We start from the raw sequence: 22020 nt of genomic DNA, 5'->3' as shown, positions 1-22020 counted from the left end.
GGGTAGTGTTATTGCAGCACATGGAGGCTCCTTGCAGGCTCAAAGGTTGCATGTTTCCTCCAAGAGGCTCTGCTCATCTTTTGCCTGGGTTCCAGAGCTGAACTTATCTTCATTTTCAAGGCTGTTGTGGCCTCACCCTTCAAACCACTGCACTCCATCTACTGCTGGGAGCACAGCAACAAAAGTGGGGAAACTCAGGGTCCTCTTGGTCTGGAAGGAACTCTCTATCTGCCACCTGGGTAATATGGTCCTATGACCCAACCCTGACTTCTTGCCTAAGGTGAACTCAATCTTCCACAGGGCTCAGGAAATTACGCTTCCTCACCTCATGATCATGGTCCATCAGGAAAATACAGATCAGAACTTGGCATTTCCTGTCATAGCTTTTAAAACTCCTTGCAGGTTCAATAGTATTTTGATACCTAATGAAAAGGGTTTCAGTTCAGGAAGGTGAAAGACCAAAACCCATCTGAGAAGACAGAACCACTTGCAAGGACCCCAGTCTATTAGCTGAAAGTTCAACTGAAGGTTCTTTTCTAAACAAACATATTTAGGGGTACAAATTACTAATTGAAAACTGGGCAGGGCCATGGATAAGACTATGTGGACTTGCCCGGCACTGAGTTGTCAGCTTTCAGTGACTACTGAAGATCTACTGTTCACCCAGGTTTTGGGGTATCTGTGTTGCTACACTTTGTAAACAGGTATTATTAAACTGTCTATGTGCTCTCAGCTGACATTACTGTTTTATTGTTTGTTTGAGCAAAGAACTGTAGAGCTAGAAGGGACCATGAGGGTCATCTAGTCTGACCCCCTGCAATGCAGGAATCTTTTGCTCAACGTGGGGCTCGAACCCACAGCCCTGAGAAGAGTCTCAAGCTTGACCAACTGAGCTATCCCAGTTTATGGTTTTATTCATTGGTATTGTACCCAGCTTTGGAACTCCTTTATAAAGAAAAGCGGGTAGGAAATTTTAATAAAATAAATAATTGCTGCAACTGCTTTTTGTTTTTAATGAATCAAGAAAAGCTGGATTCAGCACTCTATAAATTAAGACGGGAAACTGAAGCCCCATCCTGAACCACTGGAAATGTGATTCAACAATGTCTAAACATCTTAAGAATTCAACAGACATTATTCACATATCCTTCCAAAGGTACCTTGCAACCATAACTAGAAACTTACTTTCTTTTAAGGCTGAGATTCTCACACAGCTGATTTCAGTGATTTTTCTGCACTTGCACAGAGGCACAAAATGCACATTGCCCCATGAGCTTTTTGATATTGGTTTGTGCAACCCTAGAAGTTGCACTGTGTGTCCCTCCTTCCCACATGTTTTGCCAAGTGGATAGGCATGAGCTTGGCAGACTAAGTTTGTTAGAGCCTATGTAAATGAAATGGTAGTTTAGTCAACCTATGCTGACTTGCTATTCAAACAACATGTATTTCTTTCAAAACAATATTAACAGAGTTTCTCCACATTTTCTTTCCAGATCTTGAGTTCTATAGCTCAATACTTTCAAAACGTACAGAACTTGCAAGAACAAATACTGAATTTAAAAAGAGAGAGAGAGAGAAATCAATGGTACCTTTTAAAATACCCAGAATAACAAGCTATCTCCAATCTGGCACTGTAGTTATAAGAATCCCTCCTGAAAAATCACTTCTTTTTTGACAACAATGTAGGTACTGAAATTGAAGGAACTAGAAACACTATGAATGAAAATGCAGCTTTCTGCAGTTTTAAAAAAAGGTGGTGGTAGTGGAAGAATCAATGTTCTTTGGAATCACAGAGTTATCAAAAAAAATTTGGATTCTTCTAGAATCTCAACACCTCCTTTACAAATCAGTTTCTTCATGTAGAATTCAAGTCTGAACATTTTCAGGTCAACAGTCCAAAATACAGAGGGTCTCTGACCAGCAGGAAGCTACATTGACCAAGAAATATTGGTGTTGTTTTTAAATGTGTGACGGCTGCTGAAATAAAGGCTTTAGAAGACAGATATGCCCCCATTAGAGGAGATTATGAGCCTTATGTTTCCAGTGCAAAACTGTTGACATGTGATGGGCAAGTGGAAGGAGCAGCGGAAGAAAGGAAATGGGAAGAGTGGACAGGGGACAAACTTAAGAGGCAGACTCTCCAGCCACCTTGGTCGGAGACAAACCAACAGGTAGCTCAAGTCTCACCGCCAACTTTCATTTCTGCTAAAAGAACATTCCACAGCTCTGAGGCAGCAGGGCGACTTAACAGGTTTCCGTCTACTGTTCAGCGTGAAAGTGGGCCACAGTTGGGGCTCTCAGCTTGTGTGTGGCTCGGTCAGAGCTGCCTTTCTCCTTTCTAGCGCTGAATGGAATGGATCAGAGGGAAGTTCACGAGATACAGTTCCCCACGTGTCATGAAATGTGAGCGATCTGTCGGACCCGAGTCTGTATTTCTTGTCGACACAAAGGGCAGGTCTCTAGTTGCAAGGCACACTCCATGCACAAGTCACTAAAAGAAGGACAACGATATAAGATGGGTTACTAGGGCAACTTCTGTCCAGGCAATAGTATGCAAACATTTAAGTTACACAGAACTCTTCATCAGGAACAACAGAAATGTCTTTGCTCTTTTTAAAAAAACAAACAAACAAACAAACAAACAAACAAATCCATTCATTTTTGTTGTGGGAATGGAGCTGTATCCAAATAGCTTTTAATCCAGGTAGACCAACTGAAAATAGTGGACCAAAGCTAGTTGTGCCTATTTATTTCATGGGACTACTCTGAGCATGGATGCAACTTATGTCATGTAATTCTCCATGGGAACACCGAATGGGCAGGTGGGTGTGTCACAACTCACATGATTTGCCAATGCTAATTTTGTTGTGGACAGTTAATAGTACAGAGACAATACACATATTCTAAGCAGTAAAATACATCTTCTTTGTTGCCTCAAGACTTATAGGGTTTATGTACACGTGAAGCAGTGGGGGAATAAGGTGGGTAGTAGAATCTTAAGGGAAAAGCGTGGACAGTACCACGTCACACTGCAGGTATAGCAGCAGCAGCAACAAAATCCCTGCTAGTAGAAACCTAGTACAGCAGGAAACAGGCTGATCTGGAACATCTCCTCCTTGCTGTGCTTGTTGTTCTTTGCAGGCTTCCCCTCTTGATGATGAAGAAAAAACAAAAGTGACATTCCTCACCTGCAGCCTGAACTGGCAGAATCCCTTCTACCACCTCATCCTACTACATATGCAGACCAGGTCTAACCTGGATTGCAAAGCTTTACAAAATAGAAAATCAATAATAAGAACAACAGCAACAATAATAATAATGTTATGAATAATTAATAATAGTATTTTTAATCCACCTTTTAGAATATATATCCTGTATAGTCTTTTAAATGTGTTTGTGAGAGGGGGCGTTTATTGGTTTTTGTTTTATTGTATATTTTCTCATTTAAAATTTTTAAATTTTTGTGTTGTGAACCACCCTGTATACCTTGGATGAAGGGCAGTATACAAATTTAATAAATAAATAAATAATCCCTCCAAGACCAATTACAGCTTATCATACTAGGGCATGTAAGACAGGGGAAGCTACAAAACCATGATAAATAAAAGGAATAATTATCCACCCTACCTGTGACCACATGGCCTGAGTTCTGTGTCTGCTATTTCATCGCAGCAAAGAGTGCAGCAATTCTCTCGAATGCTCACTTGTTTTAGCAAGGCCAGTCGTCTATGTCTGAAGAGGAAAAATCAGCAGGATTCAGTTCAAAGAAACAGTTTCAAGGGATCCTGCTCATATCAAATGTATTTGACTATGGACATGATCACCTTACACGACAATGAATCTCAGTTTAATATCTGTGAATTAGTATGTGCAGCAATGGAAACAAAAACAACAAAAACAAATTCAATTAACAATTTATTCAATTCTGTTAACTAAGGCCACTGCAGAATTAATGCTCTGCATATCCACTAGTTTATCAAACAAGTACACAGATTTGATACTAAGCATGAAATCGGGCATCTGGAAGATCTAAACTTCTCGTTTAAAGCTACCACCACTGGAAGAAGTTGTTACCCCTTATAGTTGGGGAGGGTCTAGGCAGAATATGGAAAGCTCCCCCTCCCAACTAGCCTTTCTCTCATTCCCCTAATAAACCAATCAACAAAAATTCAGATGTTAGTCAAAAACCTGAATCACAGAAACTGGATAAATAGCACAGAACTAATCTAATCTATGAAAGTTAGCTTTTGTTTACATGATTCATTCTCATGGAATAATCTGCACCTAAGTTTGCACCTAAGTTTGGGACGCGGGTGGCGCTGTGGGTAAAACCTCAGTGCCTAGGGCTTGCCGATCGCATGGTCGGCGGTTCGAATCCCAGCGGCGGGGTGAGCTCCCGTCTTTCGGTCCCAGCTCCTGCCCACCTAGCAGTTCGAAAGCACACCTAAGTGCAAGTAGATAAATAGGTACCGCTTTATAGCGGAAAGGTAAACGGCGTTTCCGTGTGCTGCGCTGGTGCTGGCTCGCCAGAGCAGCTTCGTCACGCTGGCCACGTGACCCAGAAGTGTCTCTGGACAGCGCTGGCCCCCGGCCTCTTAAGTGAGATGGGCGCACAACCCTAGAGTTGGACATGACTGGCCCGTACGGGCAGGGGTACCTTTACCTTAAGTTTGCCCTAGATACAACTCTCAGAATGACAGGTATCCAGCATTTCCCACATTACATTTTCAAGCTGCATTTTCTACAATCAACACACAAAACAGTCCCGAGGTTAAGTGGTTCTTCCATTGTGAAAGGCTGCAGTGTGTGAAACTACAGGCTTTTGATAAAACTTCACAGGATGTCCTTTATTTATCATATCCAGATGGGTCAAAACCTACAAAGAACAAGACTGTAATCTCGGCCTTCAGTTCCATGCATTGACAAGTAGAAAATATTACCTTGGTAAAATGATTTTCTCTTCTGCTGTCAAGAAGGCATAGTCATTAAAGGTGCTAAATTTAGCTGATGGTGGATATTTGAAAGGTTTTGCTCCAAAGTTGAACTCACACTGTTGATAAGACATGAAACTAGCTGCAGGGAAGAAGCCAGACCTGCAAAATCAAGGGAGAATAATATTAAAGCACCACCATGCAAAGCATCCGACACATGGTGCCACTTTGTATTAGACTGAGAAATACCCATGACTTGTGGAATCATCCAGGTGTGCAGAACGGATTGGTCCAAAGTCACCCAGTGAGCTTCATGGCCAAGTGGGGATTTGAAGCCTTGTCTCCAAGATCCTCCAACACACTAACCCCTACACCATGCTGTCTTTACTACAAGTCATGGCTTGTTTTCTAGTTAGGGATAGGAAGGGCTGGCTAGCCCAAGTAGATGGGTTGCAGACTGAAGACTGCCCCCCTTCCCAGGTTTGCTTAGATCCTTAACATGCAGCTTCAAACAGGCCCCTTGCATATCTATTCCCTGCCTGCTTCCAATACCCAGCCTGAATTCCACTCTTTGCTCACTCAGATTTCCACTTCTTTGTCCGCTGAGTAATTTGCCGCTCAAACCTCTTTACATAACAATTCTGCTTATGAGCACACTGCTCACGCTGTCCCTACTCTTTCAACTATCCAGCTTCTGCGTTTTACTCTAGTCTCCAGCATGGTCAACCCACCGCTGCAGATTTGTCAACACATTCCTCCTGAGCAATTAGAATGTTTGTGGGCATTCTCCAAGGTTATAGCAGTTCTACATGCTTGGGGGATGGGAAGAGGAATAGTTTCAAATGGTCTATTATCAAATCATATCAAATCAGGGGAGCAATGTTCATCTTGTAATATACAGGACTGTTCTCCCCCTGAAGCAACAGGGTTAGACAGCTTGGGGAGGTTGCTTGAGATCCACGAGTTTGCTCCTGTGGCACCGAGTGGCTTTTATCAGCTTAGGCTGGTGGGCCTGCTGTACCTGGACAGAGATAGCAAAGCATCCATAATCCATGCTCTGACAATCTACAATTTAAGACTACTGTAACCCATTGCTTGCAGCGCTCCCTTTGAAGACTTTTTGGAAACAATGCTGGAGCCAGAGTAGTGTAGTGGTTAGAGTACTAGACTAGGATGTGATTGACCAGTTTTCATATTCTACTCAGCCATGAAGCCCACTGGGCGACCTTGAGTCAGCCACTCTGTCTCAGCCTAACCTACCTCAGAGTTGTTCTGATGATAAATTGGAGAGTGGGAGGCGTGTGTAAGCCACTACAAGCTCCTTAGAGGAAAGGTGGGATATAAATGCAATACATAAATGCTAAGCTCTAGTGACAGCTATTATACAGGTGTTGCACCAGTTGAACTAGCATCAAGTCGTGGAGTCAACATGTTGGCTTTGACCTTTAAAGCTGTTTATGGCTTAATACCAGAGTATATGAAGAGCCACCTGTCTCTGTATCTAACCTATATGTTCTATTGAGGGCCTTACCCAGGTACCCCATATCTTAGGTGAGGCAGGTGCCTCCCAGAGAGAAAGTCTTCTCAATGGTGGCACCTCACTTATGGAATGCTCTTTACAAAGAGGTCCATCTGGAACCCTATTCTGTTGTTCTTATGGCATCTGGCAAGTGTGGTTTTATGTTCCCCTGGCCTTTTAGACTTAATTTTATTGTTATCTGGATCTTAAAAGCTTGCTATTAATTTTTCACTGCTTTCACAAGGGCCACATACTTACACAGCAGAAGAAAAGACTTGCTTCTCAGCAGGAAGCTGGTTCCCATTTAAATAAAAGATCATTTTCTTGTCTTGTAGGTCCAGCAAAAATCCTATTGTATCACCTGAAGTCATATATAAGAAAAAACACAGGGTTGTTGGAGATCTGTTTAACAACCCACCCCACAATAGTGACTTGGTATATGCAGTGGGTGGGAACAACCTCTGCATGTGAGTAAACTTATACCAGTCCCTTTTCATATAATTGTAGAGTTAGAAGGTACACCAAGGGTCATCTAGTAGTGCAACTGCCTGCAATGCAGGAATCACAGCTAAAGAATCCCTGACAGAGGGCCATCCAACCTCTGTTTAAATGCCTCCTCTCCTCCTTTATGTTGTCTTTAATCCTGAAACCTTGCAGCAAGTATTCAAAGGCCTGATGAGGATATAGCACTGATTTCTGCACACTGTGGTTTGCAAACTGAAAACCAACTTTGGGAATGGAGGCTTCTCCCTGACATGAATCCCATGTTGCTTCCCTCAATAGCTTTAACTATGGTTTACAGTTTACAATAACAATGGTTAAAAAAACCAGGCTCAATCTTAACCAGGGCTGGTAAACTGTCTTCAAACCATGGTTAAGAGAACTCTGGTTAGCACCAAGTAGGGTTATAACACCTGTAACTCTAAACCATGGGTAGGCAAACTAAGGCCCAGGGGCCAGATCCGGCCCAACTGCCTTCTAAATCCAGCCTGTGGACGGTCTGGGAATCAGTGTGTTTTTACACGAGTAGTATGTGTGCTTTTATTTAAAATGCATCTCTGGGATATTTGTGGGGCATAAGAATTCGTTCATTTTTTCTCCAAAATATAATCCGGCCCCCCACAAGGTCTGAGGGACAGTGGACCGGCCCCCTGCTGAAAAAGTTTGCTGACCCCTGTTCTAAACTATGGTTAAAGCTGTAGAGGGGAAAATTCACACAAGGAGGAAAAGAAGCAAACATTGAACTTTTTGTAAGTTTTAAACTATTGTTGCAAATTGTTACTGGGTTTTAAAAAAATCTTTTTGTAAACTACTTTTGAGTTTTTGTTTTGTGAACATTTTATGAAATAAAAAATAAATATGTTCCGGAGGCTGACTCCTGATTTACAAATAGCATTTTGCAGGGAGCCAGCGTTACGCCTGCTCAGAGTCATCTTCAGCATTTTCTCAAATTTAAGTGATTAGGAAGCTAGGTAAGAGTTTGTAACTAGAAGGAAACTTTGTGCTCCTCTTTTCCCAAATGAAGGATGAATTGACGCTACATAGATTCCACATAATGCAGAGAAGATCAAGATGAACAGAAGCACATTAAAACATTGACCCCAGGGACTGGATGCGCATCAGAAACAAAAGTAAACATGTTGTAAATATGCTCTGAAAAATGCAGTTGTGCCTTGAGTTTGCAGTGCAGGCACCTACATGTACATATCATGCTGCTCTTCTGCAGTCTTCACCCCAGATAGCATGTTGATCTCAATACTGGATGTGCAATCTGCATGACTGGCAGTGAGAGCAGCAATAAGAATGTGTGGGGTCTGTGGGGACATTTGAACGAAGAGGGGACATTTGGTTTTTCCAGGAAAGGCTTCCTGTGCTTCTAGTTTACTACTAAAGCACTGAGTTAAAAGCACAGGAAGCTGATGTACGGACATGTCCCGAAAGAATCACCCCTTGGGGAAAGAGACCCCTTGGATCCCTGGGCCATCTGTTCCATTTTCCAAAAATTCAATTTCAATCAAGATCCTTTCCTGGCTACACCTTTTTCTCCTTCAGTGGCATGGAAGGATCCCAACTTAGAACTAGTCCAACAATAAAAGCCTTTTCCTAGATTGTACCACTTCTGGTTATAGGTGGAGATGCTCCCCCCATACAAAACCTTTCCTGCATGTAGTGAGGACTGAAAAAAGTTTGCAGCCTAGCCTTTCCAATCTGACAGAAGACAGGACCTCAGGCCTAGGAGGCCCAAATGTGACCCTCTTCCATGTCTCTTGGGACTCTTTGCAGGCCACACACGTGTGCCAGCCATATTTTCTTTTTCCTGGGCCATGGCCCTCACTGGCTTTGTTCCATGCTCTCCTAGTGTTTCTGCCTAGCTGGAATGTGTCTTTGAACTCTGGTGAACCTTGGACTCTGGCCTGCCCGGATGGACGACAGAGAGAAGTGTGTGTGTAGAAGCTAGCCTACTGCACAAAGGTAGGCTTTGCCCACTTTTGCTTCTCGTCCCACCCACCAATGGCATGTGGCCCTCAGAAGGCTGCTGCGAAGGGATGAAAATGACTCTTCACTTACAGTGACCTACAATGGTAGGAGACAGGGTGGAAGGGATTCTAGGCTACTAAATTGGCAGCTTTGCTCCCCTCTGGGGAGTGCTAGAACAATTTCCCAGCAAATGAAGACAACAACAGCAACAACTGCAACAAGATGGGTGGAGTACCTTCCTTCCAGCACGGGTGGGAATGTGGTTTACTTCTGGCATTATACCAGATCAGCTGCCGGCAGCCATCGTATGCACAGGAGTACTCATCGTCCCCAATACCGTAACCTTCCTTCAGGGAAGATAAAATACAGCATTTATTTTTCTTGAGACATGACAATACTTGTGGGAATCTTGTTTTTAAAGCTTCTCAACCATTTTGCATAACTATGGGCACATGGGGGGGTATCAATATGTTCTTTCTTAACAAGGGTGAGATCTGAATGCAGGTTGGAATATGTGGCCCACTGTTGGACTACACTGGGCACATTTTTGCCCTCTTGCAAGTACAGACTCAGGGCTTCTCTCAAGAGTTGCTTCCTGCTGTGTGATCATACACTGGGTGAATTCCAGAAGGGGAAAGATCCATAGGCTATGGCTTCCTGGTTGTGTATAGCTCCCTGACACTTTCTGAAATTGCAAAATCACCTTTAAAACCTAGACAAAAGCTAAATTTGGTGCAAATGCAATGCTACAACTGAATTTATGCTGGATTTGTGCAGGAGAGAAGAGGAGGGAGCATGCAAACAGGTGAGATATTCTGGCTCTCTTGCTTAAGGTTAAGAAAATCCCATCTGCATCAGTCATTGCACCAAACACCAGTGCACATTTTGGCATCAAAGTGCTGTGCAATAACCGATAACTAAAATACAGTTAAATGTACAGTTGTGCTGCTAGGGAAGGTGAAAAGAGGCTCTCATCTACCTCCTTCTCCAGCAACGCCAACTCTCCCCACCATATCAAGGTATTTGCATCTAACCCTATACAACATTTTTACTTCAGTGAAGCACCTTCCCTGTAATTGTAAACTGCAACTTTTGCCAGCCTGTGCTGATTGGGGCTGATGGGAGCTGCAGCCCAAAACATCTAGAGGGCCCATTTAAACCAAAAGTTGCAAGAAAAATCAGAATCTTCACATGGCTTCTGCAAAGATGTCAGTGTTGGAACCAGGTTAACATCTCCAAGCAGGTTCGTTCCACAAGTGTAGTGCCCCAGTGAAGGCCTTCTATCTGGCTCCCATCTGCCTCTCTTCCAGAGGTGACAGGGACCCAGAAAAGAGACTCCAAGGCCGATCCAACTTAATGAGTAGGTTCCTATGGCAGAAAGTGGCACTTACATGATTGAGGAATTTGCTGTCTTTGGTAGCCCATCCTATCTGCATCACCCCAGAAGTAATGGCTGTGACTTCATAGTACCAAACTCCAGAATCCACACAGAAAGTACATCGAACGCTTTCAAAAGACGACGCATCACATCGGGCCTAATGAACAAACCAAAAGAAAAATAAATAAATGCTTGCCTTCCAAAAGACAACAGCTACCTGGCCCTAGCAGGAGGAATTTAAATCCTTCTAAGTTCTCAGCTCCATTTTGAGGCAACAGGCTCATATTTCAGAAGAAACCGATTCTACATTTAATACTGAATAGGTAACTCACCCGCAGGGGTGAAGATGTGAGACTAAGTGCCCTGCAGGTGTGGTCTGAAAAAGGCTTGCTTTTGTTTTGTTTTGTTGTTTTGTTCTGCAAACGCAGACCACTGAGAATTTATGTCTGGAGTCTGCTACAAAGTCAGGTGGAGCCTTGAGTGTGCTATGCACATGACTCTCTGGGAATCCAGTGCTGCCTTGCAGGAGAGGCTCCTGCTTGCCCTCCCTTATGCTTTGTTTGCATATTTGCATATAATGCAAACCAGTAATTATTTCCCAAATTGATAGCAAGAGATACAGGGTTGTGATATGTATCCTGAATGCAGGCTTTGTAGTCCATTTTAATAAGTTCACCAGGATCACCAATAGCTACATTCTGAAACAGGATTTGTAAGTCTTACTGTATCCCCTTTGATCTCACAACCTTATTAATCATTGATTAAAACCTCTTGCTAAACTTCCTCTCTTTCTGCTATTTCAGCTGGGTTTATTAAAAAAAACCAAAACATATAAAAATGGCTTGGTTTGACTTACGGCCTTATATTATTATCTCAAAGAGAGTGAAGACTCTAGTGTCCTCTCTTCCAAAGGGAAATGAAACCCAAATAGTGCTATTCTGAAACTTCTTACTGTTTGGGGAAGTGTAGAAGACATAAAAATATGATGGAATTAAGCACCCAAAAACTTACCTCCAACCCACGTGGTGAAATCTTAAGGTATTCACTGACATCGTTACTATTCAGCATGGCATTTATGTTGGTCAAGTCAACTTTCTCGTATGTAAACTGCCTGCCTTCTTTCAAAACTGCAAAAATACATAGTTAGAAGTTGTAACACTAGTAGAAGTCCCAATATTGCAAAACATGGACCTGGCAATCAAATGTATCTGCTCACCTGATGCTCACCTAACTGCAGAGCGTTAGTTAACCAATTTGATCAAATGGTCTGGAATTTGACCGAGAAGGAAGTCCCCAATCAGGGAATACATTAGATACTTTACCAGTTATAATAAAGTTAAGTTTGTACAAATAATAAATTAAATTGTTACTAAATTTCATTCATTAAATGGAATTTTTGCTACACTTGTCAAAGATGGAATATTGAAATTCTCAGAACGCTGAGGAGGGGTGATGAGCAGGAACTGGGAACTGTGGAAAATTATGTACCTCTTCTTCATTAAAGGGACTATCCGACAGACCACCCTCTAGTACAGGCATGGGAAAGTTTGGGTGCAAGGTCCAAATTAGGCTGGATCCAATTTGGCCTGAAAGGCAGTTTTCCTCGAACCATGACCACCCTTTTCACATCTGATATGGCTTATGATGTCAGCTGGGGAGCAGGTTGATATGCAGCTGCAAATGAACAATTGGGGGCCTCAAAGGGTGCTCCTGGATGTTCCCTGACAAGCGAGCCTTGCTATCTGTGCTGATCAATGTTGACAGCAAGCACTGGTGAGATTCCACATTGGGAACACTGTACTGTAGCCAATCCCTGCCCAAAGTGGGGCTTGCTGCAAACACCAGTGAGCTGCTCAACACTTATAGCAAGCCCTGCTTACACACTACTTCAAAGAGCCTCTTTGCAAAGGCTCTAAAACAGCTCCTGCATTTTCCAAGCCTCTTCCTATTGCCCTTTTAAGCCCCTGCAATTGGGGGCTTAGAGAAAGAGACTTGTAAAAGGCCCTGCCCACCTGTCAAATTTGGCCTGCAAGTCAGATCCTGATTAGGGTCTGGCCTATGGAGTCAAAAATGGTTTCTCACCCCTGATTTAGACCTTTAAAAGGTTATAACCAGGCCTTTAGATTGCATGCAGGAACTTACTGGAAGTCAGTGTAGCTCTTTCATGAGCACAAGTATTCATATGTTACCTGTGACTTACTCCCACTAACAAGTGGGCTGCTGAATCAAAGCCAAATGAGTCCAAATTTTAAGGACTTTCCCCCCTTAAAGGCATTCCTATTTTTAGACTTTGAACAGCAACCAAGCTTTTGCCAGAGACTAGATTCTACACTCAAGGGAAGTTGCAACCCAAAGAGAACACAATGGTGGCAGAAGCAGAAGCCTATAATCACCATGGATTTCCTTCATATATTACCCACAGCAATGTGGTTACTGCTGTCTTGTGGATGCTTCCATATCACTCCCGGTGGCCTATGCAACTTCCACCCACGTGCTTAAGGTGAGTTGCATAACAGCACATTCAGGTCAACTTGTGAAGTGGGCCACAGTCTCCCACTACTTTCCTATAGGGATGGCTAAACTAAACTGATTAAAAAAATGTCTGGGCAACAAACAAAGTTTTCACCAGTGCACTTCCTGCTGGAAGGAGGACAATGCAAGGCAGATGTTTGCTTGGGGCCATAAACTCTCCACAGCAAGTCACGACAAGTTATACCCATAATAATTGTACACCTCACTTAGCTCCCTCTGTGAAAATTGCTCTGACAGACTTGTCTGACCTCAAGGCTAAAATGTACAAAACTGCTACACTGTGAAGTGCAGGAAGAATCAGTTCTCTGAGTGTTCAAAGGTCCCCTAAAGGGTTAGGCAGCTACCCCAAGACATTTCCCAAATTTTCTCCACCTTTGAGTTATCCTGCCTCTGGGTTAAGTGACCCGAATTCAGTAGCAGTACATGCACATAACACTGCTGGATTTATCAAGGAAGTTTTCGCTTTCGGATTCTGAAAGCTACATTACACCATAGCAGTCAAAGTTTGCTTAAATACCAAATAAAACATTGCATCTTTGAACGCAGAGCATGTCACCAGAAACGCCCCCATCTCGCAGATAAATTCTTACTTACATAGATTGTCTAAACTCCACTGGGCACAGAATCCAACTTGGCGTTTTAAGTAGTCTGGATTATCTGTCCATTTCTCTAACAAGACTAGCTGGTCACTGATGCACGTTTCAGAAACTGTCATTTTATTTTCACCTAAAATGGTAACACAAAGTGACGATTGTCAGAAAAACCTTCACCAGAAACAAAGATTGTTCATGCTTAAAAATATCATTTTCTAAGTATCCAAAAGCAGTATTAGTTTCTCTTCTCTCTTTCTCAAAGAGGAACCAGGCAACATTTAAGCAGTCAGTGGAACTTACATCACTGGCCATGTTTAGCTAAGCAAAGCACCTTTTCCAAGCATCCAAGAGGGCCTTTGCAGACACCATTTCTTCTTCCCTGCCCTCCTAACACCACACCCTTGCTATCTGGCAGGGGTGGGTAACTTTTTCAGCCCAAGCAGACAACATCCTACACACACTCACACCCCTCTTCATTCTTCACCCAGGCTTTATCAGAGTTCAAAAATGCATCCCAAGCAAGCAAAAGCACTCAAGGAGGGTGGAAAACAGGGCTGGAGAAAGGGGTATGGTCTGGGGAGAGGCCCAAGGGCTACACAGAGAGGCTTGGAGGACTATGTTTGGCCACCAGGCCTGAGGCTCCCCAGCCCCACTCTATAGCACTAAAGGGCTCTGTTTGAAGGCTAAACTTGTTTTGATCTCCCTCTGCCCTTTGGTTGGGCATCACTTGGGCCTGTTCCTCCATTTAAAAACAAGGCAACTCTTGTCAGGCTATTGGGACTGTAGGCAGCACCATGCACAGATATGCAAAACCACAGGCACAACTAAACAGTCCTGCCACACCACACAGTCATTTGGTGTTCTCTGTAGAGGAAACTGCAACAGCAGACACGCTGCTCAGCTGTTTCCAGGCAACTAAGAACACCCTCCAAATCTCAGGTGGAGCCTGAGAGCAGAGGAGGGAGAGCAGTTGTCAGGCTCTGAAGGTTCACAGTAAAGAACTCCATAGCACTTGGAGCAAGCCTAAGCCATCTTGTCAGTGCCACATGCATGCTTATGAACAAAGTGTGTGTATGTTGGGGGGGGGGGGAGAGTTCAACACACAGACTACTAGGAACCATCTTGTGTTTTCCCCATAGATTTTGAGCTAACTCACTTACTTGTTTGTGCAAACTTTTCCAGGGCTATTAGTGCAAAAAGCATTACGGTTGGGTGGGACTGGAACTCCTAAGATAAACAAGAGAATTAAAGGATACAGTATTCCCTTAAACTGACCTCCGAAAACAACAAACTTTAGCCGATTTGTCAAATACAGAGAAAAACATTGCACTTTCAAGACAAAAGCATTCATGTCTTGTCGTAAGAGGAACGGTCTAATCACAGGGCTTTTTTTAGAGACCCAAGGACCAAGACAAAGTCCTACGCAGAAGGAAGAAGGAAGCTGTTCTGGATTAGGAAAATATTCATGGCTCAGCTCAGAGGATCGGAAAACAAGCCACTGACTCCCACAAACCGCCTCCTTCAATTTCAGGCTTCCTCTAACTGTAGTTTGCTGTAATGTTCAAATCTGGCAACTGTGGCTTGGAGGCTACTGCTGATCATGGACTGCTTGATTCAGGAATCTGAACAAACTATAACTAGAGGCCAAAGCACAGCAAGAAATGAGTGTGAGAGACTTGAGGAGAGTGGAGCTGATGCTGATGTATTGCTGATCTTCCAAACCATGGCTTGGAGGACTGTGGCATCTGAACCGGGCCACAGAGGGGATGAAATTTCTAAGCAATTTCTTCTCACCTATTAAGTCTGGCAGGGGAGGCCATGTTCTACCTCCTATCATTTCCGTCAACACATTATAAAAAGCTTTCTTTTAACCTTTCAAAGCTTTCCAGACAAATTTGAGGCCTCTAAATTCTATTCTTTCATTAATTTCCATTGCACTAAAGAACAATGTAATGATTTTACAATGTTGGTTTTAATTTAAGACTTTTTATACATTGCTTTTTTTCTTGAAAAACAGAAATAAGTTGCCTGTAAGTTTATAAATGCTCCTAAAGGGGCAAATCCACACCACCACCTACAGATGGTGGGATGGGAACATTACTCTTCACTGCTTGCCCAGAGGAAAAAATGTGCAGGTGAGCACATGACTCTTCGCCACATGAACAACTTCTGAAGCTGACTTGTGCCTTCTGATATGGGGGGCTTCTGCATTCAAGGCATGTGCTCTACCTCATCAATGTTCCCTCCCCATTTCTATGCATCCCCTCAACACACACTCACTACTGAAAAAGGAGGATGGTGACGGCGGCAGCAGCAATGATGAAGGCTTGACCCCATGTTGGGAGCTGTTTCCTCCCAAAACTTAACAGGATGAAATGCAAGGCCCTGATCCCTCTGATGTTCACACACAGGAGACATAGCATTTAAAGAGGAACAACATTAGAGGAGGATTAAATTGTGATACTCACCAAGCTCTGCAGCAAGTATTCCAAGATCCCTTGGCTGAGTAAACCTACACTTGCAGGGCCTGCAAGAACACTAAAAATGAAACACGTGCATCGAAGCTGCTGCATTACATTTTTTAAAAGTCAATTCCAAAGAGCTTAATGTACAACTCTGCCCTCCCTGATATCTTGTGCTCTATAGGCATAAGGCATTGTGCAAGAAAGAAAGAAATCAAGTATATTTAGTTTAGCTTTAAAAAACAATTAAGCAGGAAAAGCCAATGTTTTTTAAATACAGTAATATTGCATCTTAAGCATGTGTAACTTGTGCAATTTCAACCAAAGGTGGCAAAGCCTACTCAGTGTGCTGGCTCCAGAAGGCAAGGGGTGATTGTACAGGGGCAGTTCCAAGGGTTTGGGTAAGCATACAATCATACTGTGCTTAAAAGGATCTCAGAAAGCTAGACTCCACAGATAAGTTCACAAGATGGCATGAAGGTAATATCCATCCCCTTGTTTTTAGTATTAACCTCCAGCAGTCAGCTGTATATTGGATGAAGGCAGGAGCCCACAAATTTTCGCTAGGTGTGACAGCCAAGTATTGTTCCTACTGGACACTTCCCAGACCTAGCTACACAAAGTATGTACACCCCCCTTGTATTTACTGCCCCTAGTTAAGGGGCATTCAAATGGAGGAGCAGGAGGTGTATTGCAACCCCCTCCCACTGTAACCGGTAACAGTAAGTGTGCATTCCAACAAAACAACACAGCCTGACACTACTTTCAAAGAGGAACCCTTTGCTTTCTGGTGTTGCCAGCATCATTTTTTAAAAAAGATGTTGCCTACTGTAGAGGAATACATTGGAGACACCCCGCTGGGCATCATTGATGATCTGGAGACCACAGCTGTGGGTGCCTGGGTGCAGCTGAACAAAACATTTTACAGACTCGTTGATTTCAATTAGGGAGTTAATGTTCTAAGCACTGCCCCAGGATATTGAGGGCGAACTCTTGATAATGATGGGAGTTACATGCAACGTATTTACACCAGATCATCTGTGACCTGAGCAGAGAGACTGGAGAGGAGAATCTAGAGCAAAACAAAGCAGGGTGCCTGTTAATAACCCCCAGAGTTACATAAAAACATTAAAAATCCTTCTTACCTGCAAGTTTTTCTGCCAAACAGCCTAGTACTGCTGTTGTGTTCCGGTGTTTGGCAGGATGACAGGCATCCTGGCAAGCAACAGCTCCACTTAAACTTAATATTTCCGTTAACTTCTGCAATGCATCCTAAACAAGACAAGTTAAAATGCTACTGAATAGTAGAACACTGAGAGACACAGTCCCTTCTCTTTATCTCAGCTCCAGACAGAACCAGAAGCTACTCCAATTATCTCCACGGTACTTTGTAACCACTGGGGAACAAAACATATGCTCCCTATTTTTGCATGTGCAAAACCTCTTGTTTAACAGCTTCTGTTAGAAAAACAGCAACTCGCATCCACAAAACTTCAAGGACTATCAAGACACTAAATTAGTAGTCACAGGTTTTTAAGAAGTTAGGAAATACTTCTTCCTTCTTAAAAAGCAATTCACTGTAAAACAATATATAGCTGCAATCCTAAAATCTCTCACTCTGGAGTTGTGCCACTGAAGCCTGTGGGATAAATCCAGCATAAGCTATTTAAGAACCTTGGCCAAAGGAAAGCACACCAGCCATTCTGCAAAGTGTTGTTTCCCTTCAACTCTTTCTTTAGTCATATGATGAGAGGAGACTCAATGAATCATATTTTTGGAAGGAGAGAGGGCCCAAGAGAAATCTTAAAAGTGCCTGGGTTTTGCAGTGTTTTTGGTCTCGTGGTACACTTATACAAAGTTGACTAAGCAATGCACACTAGGGGGGAAAAGAATTCTTACTGACTTCTCTAGTCATGTGATAGATATCCTAATGCATTTCATAGTTCATACAGAAAGATTTATGGGCACGAAGTCTATATATTCAGTATCTTTACAAAATGGTGGCGCATACATGAATTCTGAAGGCATCAACAGCCTAATTCTCAGTTTGGACAAGCAATTAGCAGATTCAGGTAACAGAGAGTTTATACAACTCTATGCATGTGTCTCTGTGTGTGCTCACCAGGACAAGCTTTCCGTCCAATGACTTTCAGTTGTGTTTTGAAACTTTCGTTCAGGAAATTGTTGGTGTGAAAATGACACATTGTACTATTGTTTCTTAAGATGTGCATTGTTAAAAAGTTTGGTCAGAATCAGTTCGACAGTGGGGGATGATACATGCTGTTGTAATAAGGTTACCAAGTCTGCATGCATTTATTTTACTTACTTTCGTTGGCAATGGACACTCATCCAAAAGCAAAGTTATAACAGCTGGTCCCAAGGGATCTTCTAATGGAATAACTCTAATTAAGGATTGGACAACTTCCAGCCAGCCTTCATCTGTCAATCACAAAACAGAGGCAACTGTCTTAGACTGGTAACAATAGATGGAGACAATAATCATACACGAATCACAAGTATGATTTCAATAACATTTTAACAATTCATCTGAACAACACATCACAGTTAACAAGCAGCTGCTAATCTAGACTGCAATAGCAGGACAAACTCAGCTCCTGGAGATAGGGCAAATATTCATAGCTCCAGGGATTAATGTTAGGATAAGTTCACACATGCATATTTCTTACTCAACTGCAATACCTAGTGATGACTCATAAGTACAATAAATAGTAATAGTAGTAGTAGTAGAAATATTAATAATAATAATACCAACACTGAGCATTAACACTTCTCAGTGAAGGCAAGTCACAAATTCAGCTGCATTTTGTAACATGATGCTTATGCACAATCAGTGCCATGAGTTTCTACAGCATAGAAATAAGGTGAGATTTTGCTCCCTCTCTGAAGTTCCTTTACTATGTCCCACTAAGTTAATGGGAGCCACTAATGACTGAACCAGATCCATCTCTGCATAACCTCCATCCCTTGGTATGAACAGTGATTTGAAACAGAATGTAGGAACTGGCTTCTATAGATAATGATTAGTGAATTAGGAAGGATTCTTTGAATACTACGAGGTCTAATACATTATCTCTTGGAAAGCCAGCTCCAGAGTTATTTTATAAGTGGCAAAAGATCAGAAACATACCACCCTTCCTTCTCAAACTATGGTTTAAGTTTAAGAAAGGCACACAGGAGATGGAATGCAACAAAGGTAACACACTGCCTTTCCTAAACCAGTTCCCAACAGTCTCCTTCTCCAACAGCAGGACACAGAGAGGAATTTGTGAATAGGCTGTTATATCATTTATCATTTATGTATAAAGAAGAGAATGTATAAAGAAGATAATCTATAACTTGCTAATGAAACAGGAAAATCTGAACTCTCATGTTTCTGTTCTTGAAGAACATTTTAATTGATCAGTTAGTGACATTGTCTTACCCTGGCTCATTTTCTTCAAGTACCTCACCAAGGAAGGAAGGGAAAAGTCAAAGTGACTGAGGCCTAAAGGCTGCATTGCAGAGCAAGGCGTCATCAGAGCCACAATTGACATTACTGTCTAGATGCTTTTTTCGTTTTCCACATGTTAAGTACAGCACCAATTTAGAAGAATTACATGTAATAAAGTCCAAAGGACTTTGGACACTGAATTTAAAGGAGGGGAAATGTATCTTGAGTCCTTTTGAGAGTTAAAGGGGTATAATTTTTTTATGAGGAAATAAAGGATGATAAACTGTTTGTGTCATGGAAATCCACTGCATCAGACATGAAATTGATCTGCCTCTAGCTGTTCCAAAGAGCTACTCTCAAGTCTTCAGTTACATCTTTAGAAATTGTGCTCCTTAAAACCACAGCTGCATGAGCAGGTGTGGTATTTTAAGCAGCTCCAGAACCGAGGAATTCAGACATCTACAGTTGCTCCAGGCAAAAATGCTTAAAAGGTATAGTGGTCCGGAGCCAACTTCACCCACCTGGTATGCTGAAAGGGGATGACAGGAACTTTAGCCCAAAATATCTGGAGGGCACTAGGTTGGTGAAGACTGGTCTAGAGATATCAACACACATTTGGGGACATTCTTCCCATATCCTGCAAGGTTCCTCAGTATTTAATTAACATTTTCCTTTTAATTTGGAAGCAAACTATTCCCCTAGTTACTCCAAGGCCTGTTTACTAGCTCAGTGTAAAACCAAAATAAGCCTGTTAGCTTGAGCCTCGTGGCAGCTGGCAGGCTGATTTTGCAACAGCATACCTCATAAATTTAGCCAGATTAGACAGGTACACATATTAAGCTAATTACAAATTTACCAAGCTCATTGTCAAGTAGCAGTATTATTTAGGTAATCACTGTAAAATTGCCTCAACCCTTGGAAATAAACATGCAGTGCGACTCTTAAGCTTATTTACAGAGCTAAATGGTTTCTTAGTAGATTGCAACTGGAGTGCCACACTAGAGCAGGGAGGTACCTGTTTCAGCCATTTCATGCAAAGTCATCATTGAATAAGGAGGTTCCTGATCACTGGAAGAAAACACAAAGACAAAAAGCTTACGTTAATCATTATCAAAGTTGGCACACTCATACCAGCTTACAATGAAGAGCAATGTAGAAGATCCATGACTGTTTAACAGCCAGCTAAGTTCCATGGTTCCTATCCAATGTTAATTTTATTCAGAGTAGAACCAATGAAATGACTGGACATGACTAACAGGTCCATGAAATTCAATAAGTCTATTCTGAGTAGAATCTGGTTGGATATAGTCTCATATTTGTTTACTGAATAGGTTTTTATGCCACCCTTCCTCTAAGGAACTCAGAGGGGCATCCATGGCCACCTGCTTATCTTCTTAACGACCTTGTGAGGCAGGTTAGGCTGAGAGCCAGTGATTGTCATGGTAACCCTGAGCCAAACCGTGGCTGATAAGGACTTTGAACCTTCTCTCTTCACTACTTCCCCATACTGGTGTAGCAGAAATGTTTCCGAGGCCACAGTCACATCATCAAGTGCAGAACCATGGGAATGAAATCCAGGGATCTACATGTACAGATGTGCCTGAAGGATATTTATCAGCCCTACAACAAACTGGAAGTAGAACTTTATCCAATGTGGGGAACACAATGGCTTTGTGGTGGTGCAGTCATCTAGAGTGAACGTGAAAACAAAGACCCTGACTTGGCATACAAAAACTCTTATCGCACGCAACAGGGCTTCTCTAGACAATTGCCATAATCAGCACCATACCCCAGGATTCAATGGCCAGAAAACCTTCATTTGTATCATTAATTTAAGAGACTGTTGGAAGCCTTCCAGCAAAAGGCACTCCTTTGCCTATTAGAAGAAACAAGAAAGCTGATATGGAGGTTTGCCATTAAAACTAGAACCTGGCAGGCCAAACATCTACTGGAATGAACAACATTCTTGGTCATGTGGTGGAAAATATAGAGGCCAAATGGACCTCCCAAGATGGGGAATCCCGTTATCCATAGAAAAAGCCACATCCCAGCCAGTTGCATCTCAGCCACCCTTGGAAGAAGAAGAACAACCTCCCCAGCAAATCTAATGGAGCAGGCAGGTTGGTAAGGAAAGTGACTGAGCCCAAACCATTTAGGGATTTAAAGGAAATCATCAGCACACTGATTTCTGCCTGGAAATAAACTGGCAACCAGTGCAATCAGCTGTTGTGAAAATTTGATGAGCATCCACTCACACTCTCACTGCCTCAGAGGATACTGCAATAATCCAAATTCTTAGGATAATGAGACAGTGTCAACACATTAATGTAGAACCTTTCATTATTGCCACAGTTCCTAAAAGTATACCAAATGCTTTTATGAAAGTATAAAAACACAGATGTCCACACCCAAGGTCTAAAATATAAAAGGCAAGACCATTAAAGGTACAAGAGGGAAGAGGGGCAGAGTCCTCCATTCAGAACAGAAGACAGAGCACCTCTGGCTCAAGGCCAGCTGCTACACACCAAGTGTTAATGGAACACAACATGAAAGGGAATGGAAGTTGTGGAGTGCTGAATGACAGAGGGCATGGAAGGAAGAAACAGAACGCTTGCGATCCAATCTTGGGGGGTTGGGCTGGGGAGGAGAATCACAAAACTATTTTCCACTTATAAT

At 42.5% G+C, this 22020-nt stretch overlaps 1 protein-coding gene across 2 annotated transcripts in view; it reads right to left on the bottom strand.

Annotated features, from left to right (window-relative positions):
- Positions 1-993: 993 nt before the first annotated feature.
- RSPRY1 (ring finger and SPRY domain containing 1) overlaps positions 994-22020 on the bottom strand; it is a 42024-nt gene continuing 20997 nt past the window's right edge. For both annotated transcript variants that reach the window (XM_082233489.1, XM_082233488.1), the window contains 13 exons: positions 20360-20412; positions 18220-18332; positions 17039-17165; positions 15900-15958; positions 14592-14658; positions 13433-13564; positions 11318-11433; positions 10320-10463; positions 9164-9275; positions 6709-6811; positions 4941-5093; positions 3628-3732; positions 994-2491 (listed from right to left, as the gene is read on the bottom strand). In XM_082233489.1, the coding sequence (XP_082089615.1) occupies positions 2395-2491; positions 3628-3732; positions 4941-5093; positions 6709-6811; positions 9164-9275; positions 10320-10463; positions 11318-11433; positions 13433-13564; positions 14592-14658; positions 15900-15958; positions 17039-17165; positions 18220-18332; positions 20360-20412 (1381 nt within the window). In that variant the 3' untranslated portion in view covers positions 994-2394. The remainder of the gene's footprint in view (positions 2492-3627; positions 3733-4940; positions 5094-6708; positions 6812-9163; positions 9276-10319; positions 10464-11317; positions 11434-13432; positions 13565-14591; positions 14659-15899; positions 15959-17038; positions 17166-18219; positions 18333-20359; positions 20413-22020) is intronic.

This window comes from Podarcis vaucheri (genome assembly GCF_965113315.1).
Source record: "Podarcis vaucheri genome assembly, chromosome: 7".
Lineage (NCBI taxonomy): Eukaryota > Metazoa > Chordata > Lepidosauria > Squamata > Lacertidae > Podarcis > Podarcis vaucheri.
This window is presented reverse-complemented; position numbering and strand designations above follow the sequence as displayed.